The sequence below is a fragment of the Peromyscus maniculatus genome, chromosome 7, assembly GCF_049852395.1.
Source record: "Peromyscus maniculatus bairdii isolate BWxNUB_F1_BW_parent chromosome 7, HU_Pman_BW_mat_3.1, whole genome shotgun sequence".
NCBI classification, from domain to species: domain Eukaryota; kingdom Metazoa; phylum Chordata; class Mammalia; order Rodentia; family Cricetidae; genus Peromyscus; species Peromyscus maniculatus.
Genome location: NC_134858.1, coordinates 17,974,334 through 18,000,209, shown reverse-complemented (window position 1 = coordinate 18,000,209; position 25,876 = coordinate 17,974,334). Strand labels below are relative to the sequence as shown.

The 25,876-nt window shown below is 51.6% G+C and overlaps 1 protein-coding gene across 6 annotated transcripts in view; it reads left to right on the top strand.

Moving 5' to 3' along the window:
• Elavl3 (ELAV like RNA binding protein 3) overlaps nucleotides 1-25,876 on the top strand; it is a 35,438-nt gene that overhangs the window by 1,792 nt on the left and 7,770 nt on the right. For 5 of the 6 annotated variants that reach the window (XM_076575851.1, XM_076575854.1, XM_076575849.1 and 2 more), the window contains exons 2-6: nucleotides 12,299-12,518; nucleotides 12,714-12,817; nucleotides 23,347-23,500; nucleotides 23,607-23,832; nucleotides 25,332-25,370. In XM_076575851.1, coding sequence (XP_076431966.1) covers nucleotides 12,299-12,518; nucleotides 12,714-12,817; nucleotides 23,347-23,500; nucleotides 23,607-23,832; nucleotides 25,332-25,370 — 743 coding nt within the window. The remainder of the gene's footprint in view (nucleotides 1-12,298; nucleotides 12,519-12,713; nucleotides 12,818-23,346; nucleotides 23,501-23,606; nucleotides 23,833-25,331; nucleotides 25,371-25,876) is intronic. The other variant, XM_076575850.1, reaches the window with a different exon arrangement.

The window sequence follows — 25,876 nt, the reverse complement described above, 5'->3', positions numbered from 1 at the left end:
CTCTCAGAACCCCCATAACAATATAGCACCCCCTAGACTTACCCTCCTCTGTTGTTCTGCTTGGAAAGAATGCGCAAAAGAGAAGAGGGTGTGGTCAGAGGTTACAGCAGGGCCCGGAGCCCCGGGGGGCCTGGAATTCCCATGGGTGGTGGTGGGGGACACTCAAGAAGGAGGAAGTGAGGGGGATGGAGACAGTGAGGGCCCCTAGCAGAAGTAGAGGAAAAGGGTTCAGGAATTGGAGCTCAGTCTGCACCACGTGGTGGCCCCGACTTGCCTGCATAGATAGCCAGCCACTCAGTGGCTATTGTCACCAGGCATCTGTCACCGTGACTGGGGCCCAGAGGCCCAGCTGGAGGCCACGGGGGTCTTTGGAGCAAGTGGCTTTAGGTGTGTTCTTGACAAATCCTTCCTCGGCTGTGTGTGATGGGGTGAGGGGTGCAGTGGCAGAGAGAGAGTGGGAAGAAGCCAAGAGTGAGAAACAGACCCACAGGAGGAGCCAGGGAGGGAGAGAGGTCCCGCTCAGTCAGTTCTGGGCCGGTCCTCAATGTCCTTCTGATCGCTGCGGTGCCGCCAACCCGGGCTACGCAGTGACCACCGGGCAGGCCGGGTGTGGCTTCTGCCAATCCGATCCCCATTATCGGCTTAGTCGGCTCAGCAGGTTCAGCTGTGAAAGGGACTCCAGGCCCTGCCCAGCAAAGCTGAAGCAGGGGGGAGACATGGGAGATGAGAGGCTGGCAGCAAACTCCCCAGAACCAGCTCGCCCTGGTACCCCTGATGTGATGTCAGGGCAGCTGGTAGGTAACTCACAGACTCCGGGGCCAGTGAATCAGGGGTCAGTTGCTGACTGAAGCTGGGCATGGAGCTGGCACTGGCTGAGCCGGGGATTGCCATCGTTTGTGCCAACCTGAGTCCGTCCCCAGGACACACGTGGTGGAAGGGAAGAACCAACGCCTCAAAGTTGTCTTCTGACCCCCACACAGGTGCAGTGGCCCACAGGAGCGCACACACACAGGAGCACACACACACACACAGGAGCACACACACACACACACACACACACACACACACACACAGGCCTATCTAAGATAGGCTCCATAGCAAATGCTAAACCATTACCTCTGGCCTTGGTTTCTCCATCTGAGAAATGGAGCAAATGGTTTCCAGTTTTCTGAATAGTGCTGGAAGCCTACAAACATGTAGCTGGGCATGGTGGCATGGAGGCCAAGGCATGTGGATCTCTGTGAATTCGAGGCCAGCCTGGGGTATGTAGTGTATCCAGGACAATGGGGCTACATAATGAGACCCTGTCTCAAAACAAACGAAACAAAAATCCAGACTCCACGTGCTCAGTGCCTGATACACAGGGGGCTCCAGAAACTAGGATGTGAGTGCCTAGCACGTGCAATGTCTTACGTTCCAAAGTAATATCTGGAGCGTAGTGAAGAGTCGGCGCTCGGCATCGCTTTGCTCTTTGGATGTTTGGTTGTCTTTTCATTCAGTCTTGTTTCTAAGACAGGTTTGATTCCGCATCAAGCTCCGAGGTCCGGGGATCACAGCTCGGGCTGGCAGGCCAGTCCTGGTTTGTTAGTTTAGTTTTGTTTTGTGGTGTTTGTTTGTTTTTGTAGTGCTGGGGCTGGAACCCAGGGCCTTGTACGTGCTAAGCGAGGGCTTGCCATACGGTTATGCCGCTGCGGCTGTTGTTATTACTATTGGCCGTTCATTCTTTACTCCTAGATGTGAGTTTTTCATTACACTTGTAAATTGGTTTGTTTGTGTGTGTGGCGGTCAGAGGACCACTTGCAGGATTTGGCTCTGTCCTTCCACCACGTGGATGCCAGGGCTCACACTCAGGCGCGGTTGCTTGTGTCTTTACCCGCTGAGCTCTGGGTTTGTTTCTCATGAGGAAGCTGGGGATAGGCTTGGCGGCAGGGTGCCTGTCTAGTGTGAAAGAGGCCTGAGTTCAGTCCCAGGACTAAGAAGGCAAAACAAAAGAATAAGATGGCAAGCTCTCAGAACACAGGCTGTGATATCAACATAGTGTTAATATTAGGGAACCTGAATCGGGCGCCTTTAATCCTGGAACTCGGGAGGCAGAGGCAGGCTCATCTCTGAGCCCAAGGCCAGAAAGAAAGAAAAGGAAGGGAGGGAGGGAGGGAAAGAGAATATTAGGGAACCTAAATGTAGACCTTGCAGTGTTCATTCAGCTGTGCCCATGACAGCCATTGCTAATAAGCCCAGGATTTAGTCAGTGCAGGGCGTGTTCCGTTAGAGACCGGATGTGTCTTTGGAGCACATGACTAGGCAGCTACTCTCAGCTGACTGACTGGCGGTCAGAGGAGACCCTCTGAGGCACCCTTCCCTCACCCTACTGTACTCAAGATGCCCCGGGCCTTGCCGGCTTGAGGCAAGCTACACCCAGCGGTGTCAACCTTTTAGCCGGTGCCCAGCTGCCTCCCCAGCTACAGGGGAGGTGACCAAACCTTGTAAGCCAAGAACTCGGCAGCCACCCCAAGGGCAGGGTATGTGGCTCAGCTGGGAGAATGCTTCTTGGCATGCGACAAAGCCTGGACTGGACTCCCAGCTCCACTCAAACCGGCACAGGCCTGTAAACCCAGCTTGTGAAGGGTGGAGACTCAGGGGTTCAAGGTCAGGGACCAGGAGAAAGCTCGGCAGGTAGAGGGAGGCACTTACCATCAAGCCGACAACCTAAGTTCAAGAGCTGGGACCCTCACGGCAAAAGGAGAGAACCAGTCCTTAAAAGTTGTGTGGAGTCTGTACTCACTGAGGTGGGATGCTTGTAAATAACACTGCTGAGGCAGGGGCATGGACCTTACAGACCTCCTTCCACTTCTTACAGCTAAGCCCACAGCAGACTTTACTGCCCTCAGAAGGCTTTCCAGCTGCCCAACACAGGGCTTCCCGTTCTCCCTCAGGCTGCTGGACCCTAATCTGAGGTTCGGCAGTGTGGACTCGAGTCCCAGAAACTTCAGGTAGCGCATCTGAGAATGCACAGTTGGGCAGTGTGAGCTGGAACCAGTCATGCATGGTTGGCAGAGATCAGCAACTCCCTCACCCACCACTCTTAAAAAAATTAACTTTTGTGTGTGTGTGTGTGTGTGTGTGTGTGTGTGTGTGTGTGTGTGTGTGTGTGATGGGCATGCACGTGCTGCAGCAAATGTGTGTGAAGATAAGAGAACAACTTTGTGGGTCTGTTCTTTCACCTTTACATGAATGCCTGGGTTAAACTCTGGTCCTGAGACCTCGACACCTCCATCAAACAGTTTTTACAGATTTATTTATAGTGTGTGTGTGCGTGCGCGCTTGACTGTACGCATGTTTGTGTACATACCTGGAGCTTGGTGGGGGTCCAGAGGCCAGAAGAAGGCAGTGGACACACAGAAAGGAGAGCCCCAGTTGTGAGCTGTCTTGTGGAACCAAACTAACAGCTGAGCAGCCTCGCCAGCCCTTCAGCCTCCATCTTTATGCGGCCTGATATGGGCTTTATTTTTGTAGACAAGGTTTCACTTCACAGTATTGGCTGGCCTGGAATTTGGCATGTAGATCAGGCTGGCCTCAAGCTCAGAGGTTCACCTGCTTCTGCTTGCCTACTTCTGGAGTTAAAGGTGTATGCCGCCACCATGCCCAGCATGTTTTTGGGGGTGGGGTGGGGTGGTAGGGCTTTGCTGTGTCTGCCGTACTGGCTCTAAGTCACGATGTAGCCCAAGCTGACCTCAGACTTTCACACTCCTGCCTCAGTCTCTCTAGTGCTAGGTTTACATGTGTGAGCCACTATGCATAGCTCAGGCATGCATTTCTATTTCATTTCTATTTATCTAATGTGAGGGGAAGTGGGGGGTGTTTGCATGCACCCCCCAAATGGCTGCCACAGTACACATGTGGAGCATGTCAGAGGACAGCTTGAAACAGTTGGTTCTTCCTCTGTGAAGGTCCCAGGGAAGGAACTCAGGTTTTCAGGCTCGTGGAAGGTGTCCTTACCTCAAAATAAAAAGGAAGCCCCAGTTTCCTTTATAACTGCCCACACTGAGTGTGAGCCTCTGGCTAGCAAGCATATATCCACTGGGGCCTGGATCACTGTGCTGACTTGAAGTCACAGAGCCCTCAGGGATCGCTGCTCCAAGGTGTCTTGCTGGTCCCCAGTTTTAGGTATTTTGTTTGTTTGTTTGTTTTTTACAACAAGGTTTCATTAAACAGCCTTGGCTATCCTGGAACTTGCTCTATAGACCAGGCTGGCCTCAAACTCACAGAGATCTGCCTGCCTCTGCCTCCCAAGTGCTGGGATTAAAGGTGTGCGCCACCACCACCCAATTTATTTTATTTTTTTGAGACAGGCTCTCTTAATCCAGGCTGGTCTTGAATTGGTTTACGCTGCTGAGGATGACCTTGAACCTCTGATCCTCTGTCTCCAGTGCTTCGATAACAGGCGTGTGCCACCATCCTCCAATCTCTGTGGTTTTTGATACACAACTCACTCTAACCCAGGCTGGCCTTGAGCTGTAGTGGTGATCTTTGCCTAGCTTCCTCAGTACAAGGCTACCGGAATTACAGGCATAAGCCAACACACCAGAACATTATTTCAAAAATCCCCCTCCTTTTTTCAGTCCTAGGTACTGAACCCACTGCCTCACATGGTAGGCAAGCACTGTACCCTGAACTATATCCCCAGTCAAGCTTTGGTAATTTTTAAACACACACATGGCTCTCCCTTTCTTCCTTCCTTCTTTTCTTTTTTTTAACATTTACTTGGTATAGGTGTGCATTAGTGTGAGTGTGAAAAGGTCAGAGGTCAGTTTCCAGGAGTTGGTTCTCTCGTATCTTGTGGGCCCTGGAGATTGAACTCAGGTTGCCAGGCTTGGCAGCAAGCACCTTTATACCTCCTGAAGCATCCTGCCACCGCTGCACCACGAAAGAGCTGGAGGCAGTGCTGGTTCTTTGCCTTCCGGGGAGCGCGGCAGACATGACCAATAGATCCCAGCGCTCTGCCAGCTGAACTGAGCCCTGGCTTTCCAAGGTCCTTGATGCAGCCTTCGCTCCAGAGCCATCACCACCTGCTTTGATTTTTTCTTTTCTTTTTTACCGTATGGGTGTTTTGCATCATGTGAGTTCAGTGCCTAGAAGCCTGAAGAAGGTGTCAGATCCCCAGGACTAGAGTTACAGGTGGTTGTGAGACACCATGTGGGTGCTGGGAATCGAACCCAGGTCCTGTGGAAGAGCAGCCATCGTAACTGTTGAGCCATCTACCCAGCCCCAACTACCAGGCAAAACAGAGTCTCGAGGATACAAGGGGTATATTCAAAGACAGTCTGAGTGCCTGTCATCTCTCCTAGAGAATGCTAATGTGTTCTTCAGTGAGGAGAGGCGTGCATCTGACGTCTACTGCGCGCACTGACGTGTGGTGGGTGTGACTCAGCACATTCCTTATGGTCTCTGAGCCTTAGTGGCTCACCTAGCCTAGCAGAATTAGCTCCTGTATTCCAAGTTTATCCATTTGCAGCCGGTGGGGTGGCCACAGGAGCTGGGAAGTTGGCCCAACACAAAATCATAACCCTATTTAAAACAGGAAGTTTTGCCTAACATGTGGCGCACACCATTAACCCCAGAACTCAGGAGGCAGAGGCAGGTGGATCTCTGAGTTCAAGAGTGCCTCCAAATAAGCATGGAATTTGGGGGGACATATTTTGTTAAAAATTGTGTGGTTCTCCAGTGTGAACTTTGTAGACAACAACATCGTGTCCCAGTGTCAAAAGCTTGGACACACCAGTTAATATCAAGCTGAATTATACTCTTGAACATAAATGTAAGAATTGCTGAGCAGATGGGGAGCTGAGGGGGCAACTCTTGCCTGGCAGAGTAAGGCTCTGGGTTCAATTCCCAGATCCCCGGGAACAGAAAAAATCAGCCAACTAAATTAAGCAATGCAAACAAATGCAATTAAAATATGCATGACCAGGCTGGTGAGGTGGCTCAGCAGGTCCCTGCAGCCAAGCCTGACAACCTGAGTTCAGTCCCCAAGACCCACGTGGTGAAGGGAAGAACCAGCTCCCACAAGTGGTCCTCTGACTGCCACGTAAGTTATGGCGTACATGCACTCACACATATATACAAGTCAGTAAATAAAATTAAAAATCAATAAATATAACATAGTTAAGAGAATGTTTGAGATAGGGTCTTACTATTTAACCCTGGCTACCTTGGAACTCCTTTTGTAGACCAGGCTGGCCCAGAACTCACAGAGTTCCATCTGCGTCTGCCTCCTGAGTGCTGGAGTTAAACGTTTGCACCACCATACTCAGTCCAAAGTTTCATAAAATACGTGCTTAAAAGTCTGCTTAGCCAGGTTCGTTTGCCTAGGATGCTTGGTTTAATACTGGAAATCAATTAACATAATCCGTAGCAATAATGTATTAAATATAAAAGTCATTCCTTATGTTGGGCATGGTGGCCCAGGCCCCAGCACAAGGGGACCAAAGCAGGAAGATCACAAGTTCACTGTTACCCCTGCACTCAGGAGATGGAGGCATCAACATCAGGAGTTCAAGGTCATCCTTGGCTTTATACCGAGCTCCCGGCCAGTCTAGGCTCCTTGAAATCCTGTCACCAGCACAGAAGAAGATCTAGGTCCACATGGGGGCGCATACCTTTTTTGGTTTGTTTGGTTGGTTGGTTTGGTTTTTGGTTTGTTGTTGTGTTTTGAGACAGGGTTTCTCTGTGTAGCCCTGGCTGTCCTGGAAATCTTTAACAGGCTGGTCGAGAACCCAGGGATCTGACTGCCTCTGCTTCTCAAATGTTGGGTTTAAAGGCACACCACACCCAGCTTGCTGCACACCTTTAATCTCACTGCTTGTGGAGGCAGAAGCAGATGGATCTCTGTGAGTTTGAGGCCAGCCTGGTCTACTCTAAGTAGAGTTCCAGGCTGATTACTGATCAGAGATACACAGTGAGACCCTGTCTGGAAAAGAGAGAGACAGAGACAGACAGATGGACACAGAGAGACAGAGACCGGGAAGGGGATGGTGCGGTGCCTGAGAGATGCCTGTAGGTTAAAAGCACTTCTGTTTGCAGGGGACCTGCGTTCCCAGCACCCATGTCTCACACCTGCTCTCACTCCACCTCCAGGAGATCTGATGCCTCTGACCCTGCTGGCATCTGCACTCACATCCCACACACAGACACATAACTGAAAAGAATAAAAATAAATCTAAACAGTTCCAGACCATTTAGGGCTACATAGAAAAGCACTATCTCAAAAAGCCACCTTCCCCCCAAAAGTTACTTTAATAGATACAGGAAATATTTCCATAAAATCCAACATTTACAAACCTGATAGAACAGGCACTGTAGAGCATAGTTATGATCCCAGCTGCTTGAGAGTTCTGGGTTTGCAAGTTGGAGGATAACCTGGGCAGCTTAACAAGACCATCTCGAGCTGGGGGAAGGTTTGGACACAGCTTCAGAGTGCTTGCCTAGTGTGCACAAAACACCACATTGTCCATAGCATTATACATGTAAACCCGGTGTGTGAGGTCAGCCCCAAGTCCCGGCACTCAGAGCTTCACAAGTTCAAGGTCATCCTGGGCTGCTTTGGGCTATAGGAAACCGTGGCTCAAAAGAAAATAAAACGGCTAGAGAAATAACAGTGTGGTGTACTCATCCGGGATGTATGAGAACTCACGTCCACTCCCTGCTGAAAGGACAAATCTAGATCAAAATCAAACACGGCTTTTTTTTTTTTTTTGCTTTTGTTTTTTTAACTGCTAGAGACCAGACTGAGAGGTGGCTCACGCCAGACAAGCACTCTGCTCCTGAGTTACAGTCACAGCTCCAGCTCCCGAAGAAAATGTTCTGGGTTTCTCTTTTCTTTGTTTAAAATTTACGTGTGTGTGTGTGTGTGTGTGTGTGTGTGTGTGTGTGTGTGTGTGTGTGTGTGTTGGGGGGTGGGGTGGGTCATAGGACGTCTTTTAGGACTTGATTCTCTGCTTCCAGTGTGGGATCTGAGGGTCAAACTCAGGCTGTCGAGTTTTGACAAATGCCTTTACCCACCAAGCTGTCTTTCTGGGCCCATTTTCTTCTTTCTTTCTTCCTTTCTTTTTTTTAAAGGTGGGATCTCATGCCACCCAGGTTGGCCTTGAACTCTCTTTTTAGGGGAGGATTGTGCTGAATCTTCAGCCTCTGTCCCTTAAGAACTTTTGGGCTAGAGTGTCTACATCACACTCACCTCCAAATTCCATACAAAATAATTGTTTTGTTCTGAGATAGGGTTTTTCTGTGTAGCCCTGGCTGTCCTGGAACGCCCTCTGTAGACCAGGCTGGCCTCGAACTCACAGAGATCCGCCTGCCTCTGCCCCCCGAGTGCTGAGATTAAAGGCATGCGCCACCACCACATACAAAATAACCTTAGCTGGGTAAAGCTCATGTAGAAAAAAATCTCTCAATTGCATTTTTAAGTTGTCTAGTATTTATTTATTGTATGTGTGAGCACGTGTGTGCCACGGTGTACATGTGGAGGAGGTAAAAGGCAAATTGCAGGAATGGTTTTTCTACCGTGTAAGTCCTGGGGGACTGAAGTCGTCAGGCTCTTAGGCCTGGTGCCAAGCACCTCTGTCTGCTGAGATGTCTTGCCAGCCCTAGGGGAAGAATATCTGTCGCTACGATGATTATGGAGCTGTTATTTATTATGGAGCATTAATTATTTGTCTGTTTGTTTGGAGCTTTTAAAAACATATATGTGTTCTGTACTCATGTGTATGTGTGTGTGTCTGTGTGAGTTTAGGTGAACCCAAATATGCAGGAGTCCCTAGAAGCCCAAAGAGGGTGTCGGATTCCTTGGAGCTGGAGTGGCAGGTAGTTATGAGCTGCCTTGTGGGTGCTGGGAATTGAACCTGGGTCTTTGCAGAGCAGCCAGTGCTCTTAGCCCCTGAGCCGTCTCTCCAGCTCCCTGGTTTTGGCTTTTAATACAGGGTCCGGGAAGCTCAAATTGGCCTTGAGTTCATGGGTCCTCCTGCCTCAGTCTCCTGGGTGCCGGGATTCCACACGTCTGTGTGTGCCGTCCTCACCAGCTTCCTCCTCTTTACTCTGCGAGTCAGAGTCTCACTACTTAGCCCTGGCATCCAGAACGACACTGAACTCACAGAGATCCTCCTGCCTCTGCCTTCCCGGTGCTGGGATTAGAGGTGGGCGCCACCGCCACAGCCTGCATAGCATTTTTGTTTTGAGCATTTCTTTAACACCAGGAATAAGGACCCTTGCAGTGAGCTCCCAGTCTCCACCAAAAGAAGTGACAGATACAGTCTATAAATTAAGAAATTAAAATGTCATATTCTTTGCAGATGTTTTATGTTTTATTTAAAAAGAAAGAAAGAAAGAAAGAAAGAAAGAAAGAAAGAAAGAAAGAAAGAAAGAAAGAAAAGAAAGAAAGAAAGAAAGAAAGAGAAGAAAGAAAGTCAAACCAAAATAGTTCACAGGGCGATTATAGGGTTAAACGGCTAATAGGAAAATTATGTAGGAAGGAAAAAATATTGACACCCTTGAGATGGGAGTTATCTCTGGTGGGAGAAGAAAACCAAATCACACCAGAGAAGGGCCTGATTGTGGCTTTAAAGCTACTAAAGTCGTTAATTTCCACTTTTTGTTTTTGTTTGATTTTGATTTCTTTTCTTCCCTCTGTCTTTGAAACAGGGTCTCACAGTGTAGCTCTGGCTAACCTAGAAGTTGATATGTAGACCAGGCTAGCCTCCCAAGTTCTGGGATTAAAAATGTACACCACCAGGAAGGCTGTGACTACTTCTTTTTTTATGAAGAAAAGTGTTCCTTTTTTATCCTGAAAATTCCCAGACTGATTTTAGGTATTCGCTTATTTATATGAAGTAACTGCTTATTTTCTCTTGCTGTAACAAAATACCTGAAGCTGAATGTTTATAAAGAGAAGAGAGGGGCTGGAGAGATGAGTCGGTGGCTAAGAGCACTGGCTGCTCTTCCAGAGGACCCGGGTTCAATTCCCAGCACCACATGGTGGCCCACAGCTGTCTGTGACTCCAGTTTCAGAGGATCCTGACACCCTCACACAGATGTACACGCAGGCAAACACCAATGCACATAAAATTAAAACAAATAAAAAAATTAATTTAAGAGAGAGAGAGAGGCGGGACCAGCGAGCTGGTTCTGCAGGTGGAGGAGCTTGCTGCCAATCCCGAACCACCTGGGTTTGACCCCCGGCTCCCGAGTGTTGAAAAAGAGAACAGACTCTCCCAAGTTGTCTTCTGCCCTCCAGGTGTGTGCCATGGCACGTATGCACTGCGCGCGCGCACACACACACACACACACACACACACACACACACACACACACACGCATGCACGCACTAAACAACTAAATGTAAAGACTTGAAGTTTAGACAGAAAGGAAGTGTCTGGAGGACGCTCTTGTTTTTGCTGCCTCACTGCAGCCTGAGCTGACCACAAAGCTACCTCAACTGTCCTGCGTCAGCCTCCCCAGTGCTACAGACATGGGCTAGCGACCATGTTGGGCTACAAAAGAGGTTGTCTTAGCTCTGTTTTGGAGGTTGGAAGTCCCAGAGCAGGTGGTCCCATCTGTTCACCCTCTGGGAGGCCCTCGGGTTGGGTCACAGAGGGGCAGAGAAGTGGGAATGGAGGATGCCGCCTTGCCATCCTGGTGGCATGTGCTGACCCCCTTCTTCTGAAGGGGAGGAAAGAAAGCGGGAACCGCTGTTCTCAAAAGGCCAGGCCCAGGGGATGATGGTCTTTCCGCACAGACCTAAAGGGGCTGGAGTGGCTCCGTAAGACACCCTGCCCCACCTAGGCCTGGGCTCCACCCAGCACCGTCCCCTAAAAGAACCTAGTCTCTCTATCTCTCTGTCTCTCTCTCTCTGTGTCTCTATTTATTGAAGATTTTATTTTATGTAGTCCATGTGTATGCATATGTGAGCGTTGGTGCCTCTGGAAGCCAGAGAGGGCATCAGGTCCCCTGAAGCTGGAGTCACAGGTGGCTGTGAGCCGCCTGACAGACTGGTCCTCTGCAAGAAATCAAACCCTTACCTGCTGAGCATCACTTTCCAGTCCCAAACAGCCCAGTCTTGAGAGAAGCAGCCAGGGCCCCTGGAGAGCATCAGTCAATCCCTTCCAAGGGAAACCTCCCTGCCAGGGACCTAATTACCTCCCCTAGGCCGATCTTCTTCAAGGTTCTACTGCTTCCCACCCCGGCCACTCCAGGCCCCAGCACACACACCTCTGTGGGCACACCCTAGCCTATCCAAACTATAATTTACCGTGCTTGTTGGCCGGGCTAGGGAGTGACTTAGATCCTCACCCATCTTAGGCAAGTGCCCCACCACCGAGGCACATCCCCTGCCCTTATGCCCTTTTTTGACTTGGTTTTAAGACAGGCTTTGGGGTGTGATGGCATACTCCTGTAATCCCAGCACCTGGGAGGTAGAGGCAGGAAGTTCAGGAGTTCAAAGTTGACCTTGGCTACATAGCAAGTTTTGAGACCAGCCTGGGTTACATGAAACCCTGTCAAAAAAAAAAAAAGGGCCAAGGTCCCACTGTTTAGCCTCTTCAGTGCTGGCGTTATACACAGGTAAGGTACTTAGCCACATAAAGCATTTACTTTATGTTATTTATTTTGGGTTTTTGAGACAGGATTTCTCTGTGTAGCTCTGGCTGTCCTAGAGCTAGTTCTGTAGACCAGGCTGGCCTGGAACTCAGAGATCTGCCTGCCTCTGCCTCCCAGTGTTGCGATTAAAGGCGTGCTCCACCACCGCCCAGCCTTTTTTTTTTTTTTTAATTTAAAACGGATTACATTTTAAAATTTTGCTTTGTGTGCATGTGTAGTGCACACGTCACAGGACAACTTTATGTAGTTGTAGGTTCTGTCCTTTCACCTCTGCGGGGTTCTGGAGACAGCTCAGTCTTCAGACCTGCTGTGACAGCTTCACCTGCTGTGTTCCCGTCGATCATTAAAAGAAGACAACGATGGATACAGCTGGCACTCGGGAGGCAGAGGCAGGCAGATCTGTGAGTTCGAGGTCAGCCTGGTCTACAGAGTGAGTTCTAGGACAGCCAGGGCTACACAGAGAAACCCTGTCTCAAGAAAGAAAGAAAGGAAAGGGAAAAAAAAAAGACCAACAAACAAACAAAACCCGATGAAAACCATTACTACCCTCTCCCTTGACTCAGTCCATGTTAGACGTGACTAATTCATCCCCAAGCCCCTCTTTCCAGTGATGGGAACTGGGCGGTGAGCGGGTGCGACCTGTTTTCTCCAGCAGATACTGGGGGCCATGGAGTCTCAGGTTGGGGGGGGGCCGGCCGGCCCGGCCCTGCCCAACGGGCCACTCCTTGGGACAAACGGAGCCACTGACGACAGCAAGACCAACCTCATCGTCAACTACCTACCCCAGAACATGACACAGGATGAGTTCAAGAGTCTCTTCGGCAGCATCGGGGACATCGAATCCTGCAAGTTGGTCCGGGACAAGATCACAGGTGCGTGGCCTCGGGTGGCAAGCAGGGAGGAAGTGCCGTGGAAAAACAAGTGTGACCTGGGTGGGGTACCTCGGGATGGATGGCGCCAAGTGGCTCTCTGGGGAACACACTGTCATGGGGACAAAGCTGGAGCGTGGCAAGTGTGTTGGGGACCCCAGGCAGACTAGGGAAGTCACTCTTCTGGTCCTCCTACAGGGCAGAGCCTGGGGTACGGGTTTGTGAACTATTCTGACCCCAATGATGCGGACAAAGCCATCAACACCCTCAACGGCCTCAAACTGCAGACAAAGACCATCAAGGTGAGTGTGTGTGTGTGTGTGTGTGTGTGTGTGTGTGTGTGTGTGTCCCGTGAGCCCTGCCAGCATCTCCTCTTTTCCTTACTGGTCACGTGGCTTTATTTCTCTGAGCCTGTTCCCTCACCCATCAATGTGAGAGATTCCTGTATTTTTATTTTACTATTCTGTGCATATGTGTGCATGGGCACACGTGTGCCACTGTGTGTGTGAAGACTAGAGACAAGTGTGGGAATCACCATGTGGGTCCCAAGGATCCAGATCAGATGGTCAGCCTTGGCACCAACTGCCTCTACCAGCTGAACCATTCCTCCTGGATGGGGACGTACTGCCAACATTAAGTCCTTACCATGTTCTTTGGAAGACTTAGGGAATCTGCCAGGCCCAGGAGATAGGACAGAGTGACCAGGACCCCACGGGCAGACCCCCTCCCTGGCTTTGTCCTGGAAGAGGGGGTGGGGCCCATCTGCCATCTGGAATCTAATTAGGGACTGGGGAGGGGGGGTGCAGCGGCCCCTCCCCCACCTTTCTGCATTGCCCCTCCCCCATGGCCTCCCTTCTCAGCAGCTGCAGCTGGGACCATGTGAGCCCAAGTTCCCTTGGGAAGAATCACCATGGAAACCCCCCTCTCTGAGTTGGCCTGGGGGTGTTTGGGCTCCTCCCTTCAAATCTGCTCCAGGACCCCTGGGGAGGCCAGGCTGAGGGTGCCCATCTGGCCCCCAATGTATCATGGGAAAAGAAGTATAGGAATCTTTTCCTCTCCCCAGAGTGGGGGAGGGAAATGGTGCCACTGGATGAGTCTTTCTGTGGTCAGCTTGATCCAGAGGCCCCAGGGGCATGAGTGTGGCCCCAGTGACTGGCAGTAGACCTGCAGGGGTGTGCCAGGCAGTGAATAAGTGACTTGTGGGACACAGCATCTGTGCAGGTGACTGTTGCGAGATGGGTCTGGATAATTAAGGTTTGAGGTGTGGGGCTGGCAGTGTGGCTCAGTGGTAGAGTGCTTGCTTGCCCAGCCTGTAGAGTTCCAGCTGCAGCACAGACATGAACAAACGATTGGGAGCGCAGCCTGGAGAGATAGCTCAGTTGTTTTTACTGCTTTGAAGACCTAAGTTTGATCCCCAGAACCCTAATAAACAAGCCAGGCATAGTGGCACATAACTTTAATCCCAGGACTCAGGAGGTAGAAGCAGGCAGATCTTTGTGAGTTGGGGCCAGCCTGGACTATATAGCAAGTTCCAGCTCAACCAGAGCTATACAGTAAGACCCTGTCAAAAAAGAAAAGAAAAGAAAAATAAAGGCAGGTTTGGTGGCCTTTGCCTGTAACCCCAGTGCTGGAGCGAGGCAGTGAGGCCCCTGGCACTCTATCTCAAAAGTGGACAGCTCCTAATGACTCTTTTTTTTAAAGATATATGTATTTATTATGTATACAGTGTTCTGCCTGCCCACCAGAAGTGAACACCAGATCTCGTGACAGATGGTCGTGAGCCACCATGTGGTTGCTGGGAATTGAACTCAGGACCTCTGGAAGAGCAGTCAGTGCTCCTAACCTCTGAGCCATCTTCTCTCCAGCTCCCTCCTAATGACTCTTAAGGTTGACCCCTGGCCCACACAGGCACACATACTCATGCATAAGATTGAGGGCTCAGTTTCTGCAAGTGTCACCCACCCTGCATGCATGAAGACCCTGGTTGGTTGGTTCTCCAGCACCACACACACTGCGCCTGGTGGAGGAAGCCTGGGATCCCGGCATTCCAGACTTGGCAGCAAGAAGATCAGGAGTTCAGGAGAATTGCTGGTTTCATGGCAAGCCTGAGCTACACGAGACCATCTCAAAAGACAAACAGCAACAGACAAAATGACTCTTGAGTGTGTAGAACCTGGTGTCAGTGTGATATGTGCTTTGTGACACTTTGTGACACTGCGATTTCTGTTGTGGCTTCTAGGGTGCACTCGGGGTAAGTCTGTTGCAACAAGATGTTTGTGTGGCTTGGTGTGTGTGTGTGTGTGTGTGTGTGTGTGTGTGTGTCCGGCCTGTGCCGGGTTTGTGGGCTGTGCTGTGGGGTTGGTGCATGGTTAGCACCTGACGCTTTTCTTACTGTTGTTCTGGAGGGCCCAATATTATGAGCATGGACTGTTTGGAGAGTGTCCTTTCCAGGTGCCTCAGTTGGTCTAAGCCTCTTCCAGGCAGCTCGCCTGGTTTCTGCTTCTCCCAGGCAGCTGGTCTGTTCTGAAAATCTCAGAGGATCTCTCAGCTTTTATTGCTTACTCTAGCAGGAAGGGGCCTGCTGAATCTGGTCAGTTTCAGGAACTTCCTGATGCTAGTTTGAGTTATTTGCCTTCCTGCTTAAAGAGCTTCCGGTAGGATGGTAGGATGGACTATTTCAATCTCCGAAGAAACTGTTACAAAGTACTCCACCTCTTCCTCCCGCTCTTCCAGTCTTTCTGTTTCCTCTTCCCCAGTGATCTCTGAGCCTTGGTGGTGGTGACTGTAGGTGTCCACCTGTGGCTAAGAAACAGGCCACCACGCATGCCACTGTAACCGTCCCTTGTCGTTATGAGTTGAGGGTGACAGAAGTGATTATGGGTGTAAGCACACATGTTTAGAAGGCGTGTGACAGGCACATGACATCCACCTAGAAAAACCATACAAGTCAGTCATTCCCCACAGGGACCTAGGACCTCCGCAGCAGCCACCGGGTTTTGTCCGGTTTACAGCACCAGATGTGAACTCTGTCTTGTGGAGTGGACCTTAAATCCAGTTGAATTGGTCTTACCCATAGTGGCTGAGCAACTATTGCACAATCAGGCACATCCTGCCTGGCATGTCAGTATTTCAGCCCACAGGGTCCACATCCACGCAGGAATGTTGGGGACAGCAGCCTGCATGACCCCTCTGACCCTACAAAAGCCAGAGAGCAGGATGGGAGTCTCCAGTTCAGTCCCAGTTAGCGTCTCCATGTCCTACAGTCAGAGCGTGCGGTGTCTTCAGCAACAGGGCGTCACCCTTTAGTCCTGGCCTACAACTGACGTGGAGCAAAGGCGTCACCGTTTGTGGGACTTCACTGGCCAACAACTACAGGGGGGTAGAGCCCACCCCTGGCACTGAGGCTTCATCAGTAACCTATGGCCTCTGGGAGTGTCCTTCAGGATTCTTTTTTTCTTTCAATTAACCCAGCCCCATAGGGTTGTGAGGTAAGTGGCTATTGCACCTGTCTGTCTGTCTGTCTGATGCCTTTCCAAATCTGCAAAGCCCTCAGAGGTTGGCACCATGCCACCTGTATAACAAAGCCTTTCCCAGAAACCACGCAGGACAAGGCAACATCCCGAACCCCCATCCCATAACAGTGGGGTGACAAAGACAACCTTGGTGAAACACTCTGAGTGTGTTCTCACCAAGTGTCAGGTGATCTCAGAAGTTCACACCTAGGAAGATAGTGAAGTCAACACAATCAAGGTCTCATGCAGCACCAGAAGGTTCCATCCATTTGTCAGCTGCTTCCTCCACAGATCAAGGTTGGGCACACAGCGTGGATAGGAGATGCTAACTTCATTAGCTCTCTGTCACCCCCAGTCATTCTCTCTGAGCCATTAGTTTCCATATCCCAGAGCTCTTCACGGAGCCCCCCTACATCTCTCCACCCTGACCAAGTCAGCGGGCCTGCCTCAGTCTGCTCAGACCTACTCAGGGCCAAAGGTGAATGTGGCCCAGCTTTCCCGATGCACCCACAGGCCCTGGGTCAGACAGGCCCTGGGTTGTCAGGGCGGCTGTTGCCTCCCCACTCACCATACCTGGCTGTTCACTGGGGGGATAATTACCCACCCCAGGACAGGCTTGGCAGTCTTCACCTGTGTTGTTCCATCATGGTTGTCTTGTGTGAACTGCTCCTCAGGCTTTACAGACTTCCGGAAGCTCCTCAGCACACAATTTGGCTTTCTGTCAGTCTTTTGCTCAGGAGCTTCAGCTTGCCACAGTCTTGCCACGTGTCTCTGAGTAACCCAGACAGACCTCTTCCTCGGCTCTACGTTTTGACTGTTTCCTCATGGTTGTTTTTACTTTATGAACTTCCTTTACATGCTGGTCTAAGTCACTGAGATCTGCCAAAGCCTTTCCTACTTTATCCAGCTCTTACCCCGCCAAAGGGCTCAGCAAGGCCACTAAAGCTCCACACCGGCCTCGAGGATCAACGTTTCCCTTACTCTTCCGTGATCACACTTCGATCTGACCCGTGGGGAGCTGCATTACTCAGTCTTCTGCCTCCACCGCAGTCCGACTGATCCCATCCACTCCCGCGTCCCACAGCCTCACAGAGCCAGGCTCTCCCACGGCTTCTGTGTCCTCCCTGACGTCAGACGTTCCAACGCCGAGTGGTCCAGTCACACTAATTTCTCACAGTGGGTCACTGAAGGCCCCATCCAGACATCAGATCACAGATTTCCCAGTCCTACTAAAGATTGGACTTGCAGGGTGTCTGTCGTCTGTCACTTTTGCCTCCTCTCTCTCATCCCCCTTTATCTAATTTACTTGCCAGATCCGAGGCTAACACGGAGGATGCTGCCATCTCTTCCCTTCCTTGTTGCGATGGCTTTTCCACACAGACGAGCGCCTGCTAGGCCCCCATCTCAGGCTCAGATGTATTTTGAACTACACACAACAGTGGCTAACTCCGCTGGGCTGCCGGACACTCTTAGCTCTTCTGCACTCATCTTAAAGACCGCAGACTTTCCTCTAACTTTTAACTGTTTTCAGGGGATCTCCACACATTCCTGTAGTGCCCTCCGCCTTATCAAGCAGGCATCCCTCCAGATGAAGCCGGCCCTCCTGGGATTCCTCCCCCACACACGCTAACCCTGATGGCTCAGCCTTGTTTGCATGTCTCACTACCAGAGCGAGAACCGTGTAACTGCTGTCCTAGCACAGACACACACTCACAACAGCACACAGGACAAGGCAGCTCTGCCGGGATTCCCTCCCTGGAAGCTTCCCCCTCAGGCCTCTCAGCTTGCGGCCGGCCTTGCTGCCCATAGCCAGGACTGCGCTCTCACTCAGGCCCAGCTCATCTTTGCTTCGGTTGTGTCCCTGTTCTGGAGGCAGTGAGGGTGAGGGACAAAACTTTTCCTGAGGAGATACAGCACACATGTCTGCTCCCCCCAGATAGGGAGCCCACGACAGACCAAGTACAGATACCACCAAAGTCCAACTAGGTGAGCCAGTGAGTGTTATTGGGGTTACTTACAGGCGTGTGGGTGAGGGGTTATTCACAGGAGCAGAAACGACTCTAAGACAGCGGCGTCACCAAGGCCCACCCCAGCACAGCGACATCTCACAAAGCTGGGAACCTGAGCACACTGCACAGCCTGGAGGCAGCTGCACAGGTTGGAGAGTGTCCTTCCCAGGTGCCTCAGGTGGCCTCAACCTCAGAGTCGTCTTTGCCGCTCCCTTCTGCAAGTCTCAGAGGGACTCTCAGCTTTTATTGCGTACTCGAGCAGGGAGGGGCCTGCTGAATCTGGTCGGTTTCAGGGACTTCCTGAAGCTGGTTTGAGTTACTAACCTTCCTGCTTAAGGAGCTTTGGAATGTTTCAGTCTTGGAGGAAACTGCTGCACAGGTGTGTCAGGTGCTTGCTGCGGAAGTGTGAGGACCTAAATTCAAATCCCGGAACTCATGTGACCACAGACTCGGTTGTGGGCACTGTAGGCAGGAAGTGGACACAGGAGACTCTCTGGAAGCTTCCAGGCCAGGTGTGCTAGTGTCCATGGTGAAGAAAGTGAAGACCAACACTGGCTGCCCTTCCTCTTAACTCACTGTAGCATTGTGGGTTCCGACCTCCACACACAGACAGAAGAAAGATGGGGAGATCTACCCTGCACCTTCCGTGACCTGAGACCTAAGATGCTACCCTAGCTGGGTGTGGTGGCACATGCCTGTCATTTCATCACTCAAGGCTGAGGCAGAAGGGTTGCTGTGACTCCCAGGCTGTCTAGGACTCCATAGAGAGACTAAAGCACACTATCCCAAGCTGGGCATGGTATTGCACACCTGTAATCCCCGAACTCTGGGTCTCTGTGAGCAGGAGGCCAGCCCGGTGTGCACAGATGCTCCAGACGCCCCAGGGCTGTATAGTGAGACCCTGTCTCAAAAACAGTAACCACGACGACGACAAACAAACCATATAAACTCTCACAGTGCCATGATAGAGTTAGGAAACCTCAAACACTCGCCTGCAATTTTTAAATTTGTGTGTGTGTGTGTGTGTGTGTGTGTGTGTGTGTGTGTGTGTGTGTAAAGAAATATTTTTGAGACAGGCTCTCACTATACAGCTCCAGGTGGCCGGAAGCATGCTGTGTAGACCAAACAGGTCTGGAACTCACAGGGAGGTGTGCCTGCCTCCACCTCCAGTGCGCCACCACACCCGCTCACACAGGGAAAGATGGAGGTAGCCTTCCACTTGCTCCCTGAGTGACAGCCCCGGCCCTAATTAGTTACTTCTTTTTAAGAATTTCACTACATTTACTCAGTGTGTGTGTGTGTGTGTGTGTGTGTGTGTGTGTGTGTGTGTAAGCCAGAGGACAGCTTTGGGAGTCTGTTCTCTCCTTCACCCTGTGAGTCTGAGAGATCCAATTCAGGTCATCAGGCTTGGTGACAAGCGCCTTTACCTGCTCACCCATCTCAGCGGCCCCTGATTAGTTATTTGTAACGAAGCAATACAGCTCCACAAGGCATCTCCCCAAACAAATGCCAGACCCGTTACAATGGCCCCTGTCTACATCAGATTTAGAGGTTTGAATAGAAACAGCAGAAGGGAGGGGGAGGGGTGCTCTCGACCCTCCCACCACAGAGACTGGTCACCCCATTGACACTTGTGGGCGGGGCCTCTGCACCGCGTCTCCAGGACATTGATGAAGACACAATGAGCCGGGGTTCCATACTACTCTGTAAACAGACTTTCTTCCCCCACTTGACAATACTGGCCAGTGTCTCGAGCTGTGAATGGCTGAGTCGGCGGACTTGTGAGCAGCTGCAGAGTTGCTGAGATGTGTTCTTACAATGACACAAATGGAATGGTCTCACCGAATGGCCACAGCCCACAAGCCAAAGAAAAGCACCTTGAGATGGGGTCATAGCAGGGCCAGTGAGAGGGTCCAGTGGGTTGCTGCCAAACCTGATCCTTGAGTTTGGATCACTGAAATCCACATGGTACAGGCAGAACTCACACACACACACACACACCACACACACACACACACACACACACACACCCTAAAAATAAATTAATGTAAAAAAAACAAAAAGCTGAGAATCGGGGAGGGTGGAGAGGACATTTCAAACTTCAAACTGGCAGAAAAAGGAAAGAGCGTTTCTGTGGGGCGGGTTGAGACAGGGCCTCCATCTCGTTCTGTGACTCAGCTGGCCTTGAGCCCCAGACAGTCATCCCATGGAATCCTGCAGAGTGTTGCTATTACAGACACGAGCCGCCCAGGCCAGCACGAACAGACTTTCCAGCACCAAAAACAGCAGGTGCAAAAGTCCTGAGGCTGGACAGGCCTGGTGCATTTGGGTAAAAGAAAGGATGTAATGATGGGGAAGTGAGGGGGGTGAGAGCAGAGAGGAGACCTGGCCGAATGCAAGGCCTTGTGGGCACGGAGTTTGGAGGACGGAGCTGTAGTTTAGTGGTAGAGCAAGTCCCTGGGGTCAGTCCTCACACCGCACACACACACACACGCACACAGACTTGGGCTGGGTAGCTGGGTAGGTGGCTTATGGGGAAAGGTGCCAAGAACTACCTTCCTAAGCTGCTGTCTGACCTCTGCAATTAAGCATGGCACTTGCACACACACACACACACACACACACACACATGTGCACACTCAAATGTAATTTAGAGCTGTTTCATTTTTTGGAACTTGAGAGATGGCTTAGCAGTTAAGAGCACTGGCTGATCTGCCAGGAAACCGAGGTTCAGTTCCCAGCACCTACCGAGCCTGTCATAATTGTCTGTGACTCCGGTTCCAGGGACGCTGGTGCTCTTTTCTGGGCCCTGCGGGTACTACATGCACCCAATGCACACCCATACCTGCAGGCAGAACATTCATACACATAAAATAAAAGTAAACACCAGGCGGTGGTGGTGGTGGCGCACACCTTTAATCCCCGCACTGGGAAGGCAGAGGCAGGTGGATCTCTGTGAATTCAAGGCCAGCCTGGGCTACAGAGCGAGATCCAGGACAGACAGGGATACACAGAGAAACCCTATCTTGAATAATAATAATAACAATAATAATACAAAATAAGCCTTTTTCTTAAAGTACACATCTGTAATTCCAGCACTTGGGAGGCAGAGTCAGGCAGATCTGTGAGTTCGAGGCCAGCCTGGTCTATAGAGTGAGTTCCAGGACAACCAGAGCTACATAGTGAGACCCTGTCTCAAAAACAAAACAAACTGTTAAAAATTTTGGACAGAGCTGGGTGGCACACGCCTTTAATCTCAGCATTTGGGAGGCAGAGGCAGGTGGATCTCTGAGTTCAAAGCCAGCCTGGTCTACAAAGCAAGATCCAGGACAGGCACCAAAAAACTACACAGGGAAACCCTGTCTCCAAAAAAAAAAAAAAAATTGGACAGGGTCTCTATGTAGCCCTGGCTGTCCTGGCTTCAAACTCACCTGTTCTGCTTCTCGAGTGCTGGAGCTGACACTGGGTCACCACACGGTGACATTTTTTTTCTTAAAAGGACTTTAGCTTGAAGCAAAGGGAGGAAGGAAGGAGGGAGCCACGGAGAATTCTGTGGGGCAAGAAACTAGCTTTAGTGTTGGGGGCGCCCTTGGCTGCCGTGTGGAACAGAGTGTGAGCGCGGGAGCTGTGTGGTCAGTAGCCGAGGCCCGGAAGGAGGAGGAAGTGTTGAACTGCAGGCCCGGTCAGGGAGCGCCAGTCTCTTCATTTTGATTTTTTTGTCTGAAATATTCAATTATCACCCACCCTGCTTTTCTTTTAATTACATTTAAAATTTTATTTGACATGTATATGTGTGTATGACACACAGGTCAGGGAGTGAGCTCTTAAGGCACGAGGATGCGGACGGAGGTCAGAGGACAACTTGCAGGAGTTGGTCCTCTCCTCCTGCCATGTGTGACCCAAGGATTGAACTCAGGTGGACAGGTTTGGCCGCAAGCCCCTTTGCCTGCTGAGCCCTCTTGTGGGCCCTGCATTTTTTGTTTTTATTATTTTTAATACAAATGTAGAGTTGTAAAACATTAGTGCAAGTCAGATCCCTTTGGTTTCAGTTTGCGAAGATTAAAAATAAGTTTGTTACAGTTTCCAGGGGGTGATAATTCCTACCCACCTCATCCCACCCCACCCCTAAAAGGCATGCACAACCTTGTATCTATAACACTTTGGGCTCAGGGGGTGATAATTGTGCGCCGGGGTCTGGGGAGCCGACGCGGGTCCTTTGCAGAAAGGACGTTTCCCAGCCCCCGCCTGTGTTGGTTTATTTGTTTTATATGTTTTTGTCTGACACCAGGTCTCAACTACACAACCCTGGCTATCCTCAGACTCACTCTGTAGACCAGGCTGGCCTCAGACTCACAGAGGTCCACTTACCTCTGCCTCCCCAGTTCTGGGATTAAAGGCCTGTGACATCACTCCTGGCTCTCCCAAACCTTTTCTTTTCTTGAGACTCAGAACTGGGCATGGTCCATAAGCTCAGACTTGCTGGCCATGAAGCCAGGGACTGCCCTGCAGACCCTCCCGGAGCTGGGGTGACAGGTGTGCACCAGAACATGGAGCTCATTTGTTTTAGATAAAAAATGAATTATTGTTGGGCGGTGGTGGTGGCGCACGCCTTTAATCCCAGCACTCAGGAGGCAGAGGTAGGCGGATCTCTGTGAGTTCGAGGCCAGCCTGGGCTACAGAGTGAGATCCAGGACAGGCACCAAAACTACACGGAGAAACCCTGTCTCAAAAAACCAAAAATAAATAAATAAAGAATTATTACTAGTTGTGGGAGGGGGGCACACGCATGCTGCCATGTGGGAGTGGGGTCAGAGGATGCTTTGGGAGTCGGTTTTCTTCTTCCCCCATTGGTTCGAGGTCTCAGACTCAGGCTTCCACGAAGGTACATCATCATGGAGCCATCGCCATGGCCTGCCTGGCTGGTTTTGGCTTTGCTGTGTTTTCTTAGGTGGGTGCTGGAGGCCCAGCTCGGGGGCTCCGTCTTGTGCAGCAAGTCCTTTGGAACCACCTCTCCATCTCCTGCTTTGCTCTTTGAGACGGGGTAACACGTGGCCCAGGCCAGACTTGAACTTAATGTGTAGTAGAGATGGCTTTTAACTTGGGCTCCTCTGCCTCCATCCGCCAGGTCTTGGGATGACAGGTGTGAATTACCTTGTCTGTGTGGTGCTGGGCATGGAACCCAGGCTTCTTGCTTGTAAGACACGCGCTCCACCCACTCAACCCCAGCCCCAGCCCTGGGCGACTTCTTAAGTGAACTCGTGGGGGTGGGGGGCCTTTCTGAACCTCACTGTCCTCTGATCCCCGGCCCAGGTGTCCTATGCACGCCCCAGTTCCGCCTCTATCCGGGATGCTAACCTGTACGTCAGCGGCCTCCCCAAGACCATGAGCCAGAAGGAGATGGAACAACTCTTCTCCCAGTATGGTCGGATCATCACTTCCAGAATCCTGCTGGACCAGGCCACAGGTCAGAACGCCAGGAAGAGAGGGTGCTCAGGGCCAGGGTGTCCCAGGGAGGGAGAGTCACCCGAGAAGGTACAGAGTACCTGAGTCCGATGCCCTCACCCTGCCAGGTGTCTCTCGGGGTGTGGGATTCATCCGCTTTGACAAGAGGATCGAGGCGGAGGAAGCCATCAAGGGACTGAATGGACAGAAACCACTGGGCGCAGCCGAGCCAATCACCGTCAAGTTCGCAAACAACCCGAGTCAGAAGACGGGACAGGCCCTGCTCACCCACCTGTACCAGTCCTCTGCCCGGCGCTACGCGGGGCCCCTGCATCATCAGACACAGCGCTTCCGGTGAGCCAGAGTCCCCGGACCCCAGGCCAGGCGCCCCAAGCCTGCAGCCGATTTCCCTGAGCCTATTTCTCAGACTGGGGACCCAGGGACACCCTGCCAGCAGAACAAGTCAGGGCATGTGCCCAGTCCAGAGAACAGGGGCTCAGGGTATGCTGGCCACTACTATTGGCAGCCAAGTGAAGTCCAGCTGTGGCTCTCCGTCTCTGTCTCTGTCTCTCTGTCTCTTCCTCCCCACCCCATCCCCCATGTGTCTTGGTCATGGTTTCTATTGCTGTGATAAAAAGCGCCATGATTACAACAGTGTGAGGAGAAAGGGGTTAATTTCATCTTACAGCTAACGGTCCACTGTGAGGGGAAATCAGGAACCCGCAGGCAGGAACTGAAGCCGAGACCATGGAGGAGCACCACTTACTGGCTCACTGCCCGTACCCGGCTCAGTCTGCTCTCTCTCACGGCCCAGGCCCACCTGCGTAGAGGTGGCACCGCCCACAGTGGGCATCAGTCAAGAAAATGCCCCACAGAATTGCCCACAGGCCAATGTGATGGAAGCGTTTTCTCAATTGAAGTTCCTCTTCCTAGCTGACCCTAGTTTGTGTCAAACTGACCAAAAACAAACAAACAAAAAAAGCCCAGCCCCCCACCCCCCCCCCCAAAAAAATGAGAAAACAACCTAGACATCCTGTCTCCCATTTTTCTCTCTGTTTGTCTTTTTCTGTGTGTGTCTGTCTGTCCTTTCTCCCTTACCTTTCTCTGTGCCAGTCAGTCTGTCCGTATGTCCTCTTCCGTCTCTCTGTCTGTCTTTATCTCCGTATCTCTCTCTCTCTCTCTCTGTACTGTGTCTTTCTCTTCTTGTCTCTCTTTGTCTCTCTCTCTCCTCTCTGTCTCTCCCCCCACACACACACATAGGTCCCGCTGTGCCTCAGTCTCCTTGTGGATAACACCACCACCAGACATTTCCTCTCATTTCTGTGTGCTGGCCATGATCATATTTCCTGCATGATAACTGGGTAGAACAGAGCTTGTACCATGGCATTTACCGAGATTTCTTCACCTGAGACAGAGAGTGGACAAGCCAAAAGAAGACTCGAACCCGGGATCCTGGCTGCTCCCAAGCGGGAGGTCAAAGGGAGCTCCTTGTAGCTCTGGGGGTGGCTGTGTGGGGGGAGCTGGGCGTCCTCCCGTGGGCTCAGGAGAAACCCCGAGGCTACACTGCCACCTTTATGAGCACCTCCTCTTAAGCCAGAGCTCTCAGCCCCTGGGTCCTCCTGGCAGGGCCCACGGAGGCCTCGGGAGCAGGACAGGACCATTCAGGCTGGGCAGCAGCCGGGCTGCTGAGAAGCAGTCCCGAGTGAGTGAGGTTCCGTGCCAGGCGGTGTCCAGCCGGGCTGGGAGCGGGCGCCGGGGAGGGGGGAGGAAGGCTGTGGGGGTGGGGAGGACTGGCTGTCACATCACAGGGGGTGGGTCACAGGCCACGCTGACAGCTGCTTCTGCCTCCACAGGCTGGACAATTTGCTCAACATGGCCTATGGAGTCAAAAGGTAACAGTGCTCCTGCCCCACCCCCCCCCCACCCAGCCCTTACCTTGATGGCCTCCTCTAACCCCTGCATGCCCCTTGTCCCGGGGACCACCGGGGAACTCTCTCTGCCTGTGTCTACATGATCGCCTATGAGCAGGGCAGATGTCTCAGGGCAGCGGGTGGTGCATGGAGAGCTGCCTGTGGCTTTCAGACATTTCTTGTTATCGTCTCAGCAAAAGCAGGATGCACTTGTGCCCCCAGCCCCCACATTAACCCTCGGAGAGCCACGAACGACTATTGTTTTGTGTTAGGAGTGGGACTCTGGGGCTTCTGCATGCCAGGCCCGCACTGAGCCGTGCCCCAGGCCCTCACGGGGGATCCGAGGCAGGGGCTCTATAAGAGCCAAGCCATGCCTGAGCCCCATCCTCCAGCGGCCACCGTTGGCTCCCTTCCCTCCCCGCAGCTGCTCTAAACCTTGAAGGCATCCCAGCTCCATCCACATCCCTGCTCTTGTGAGCGTCCCCATG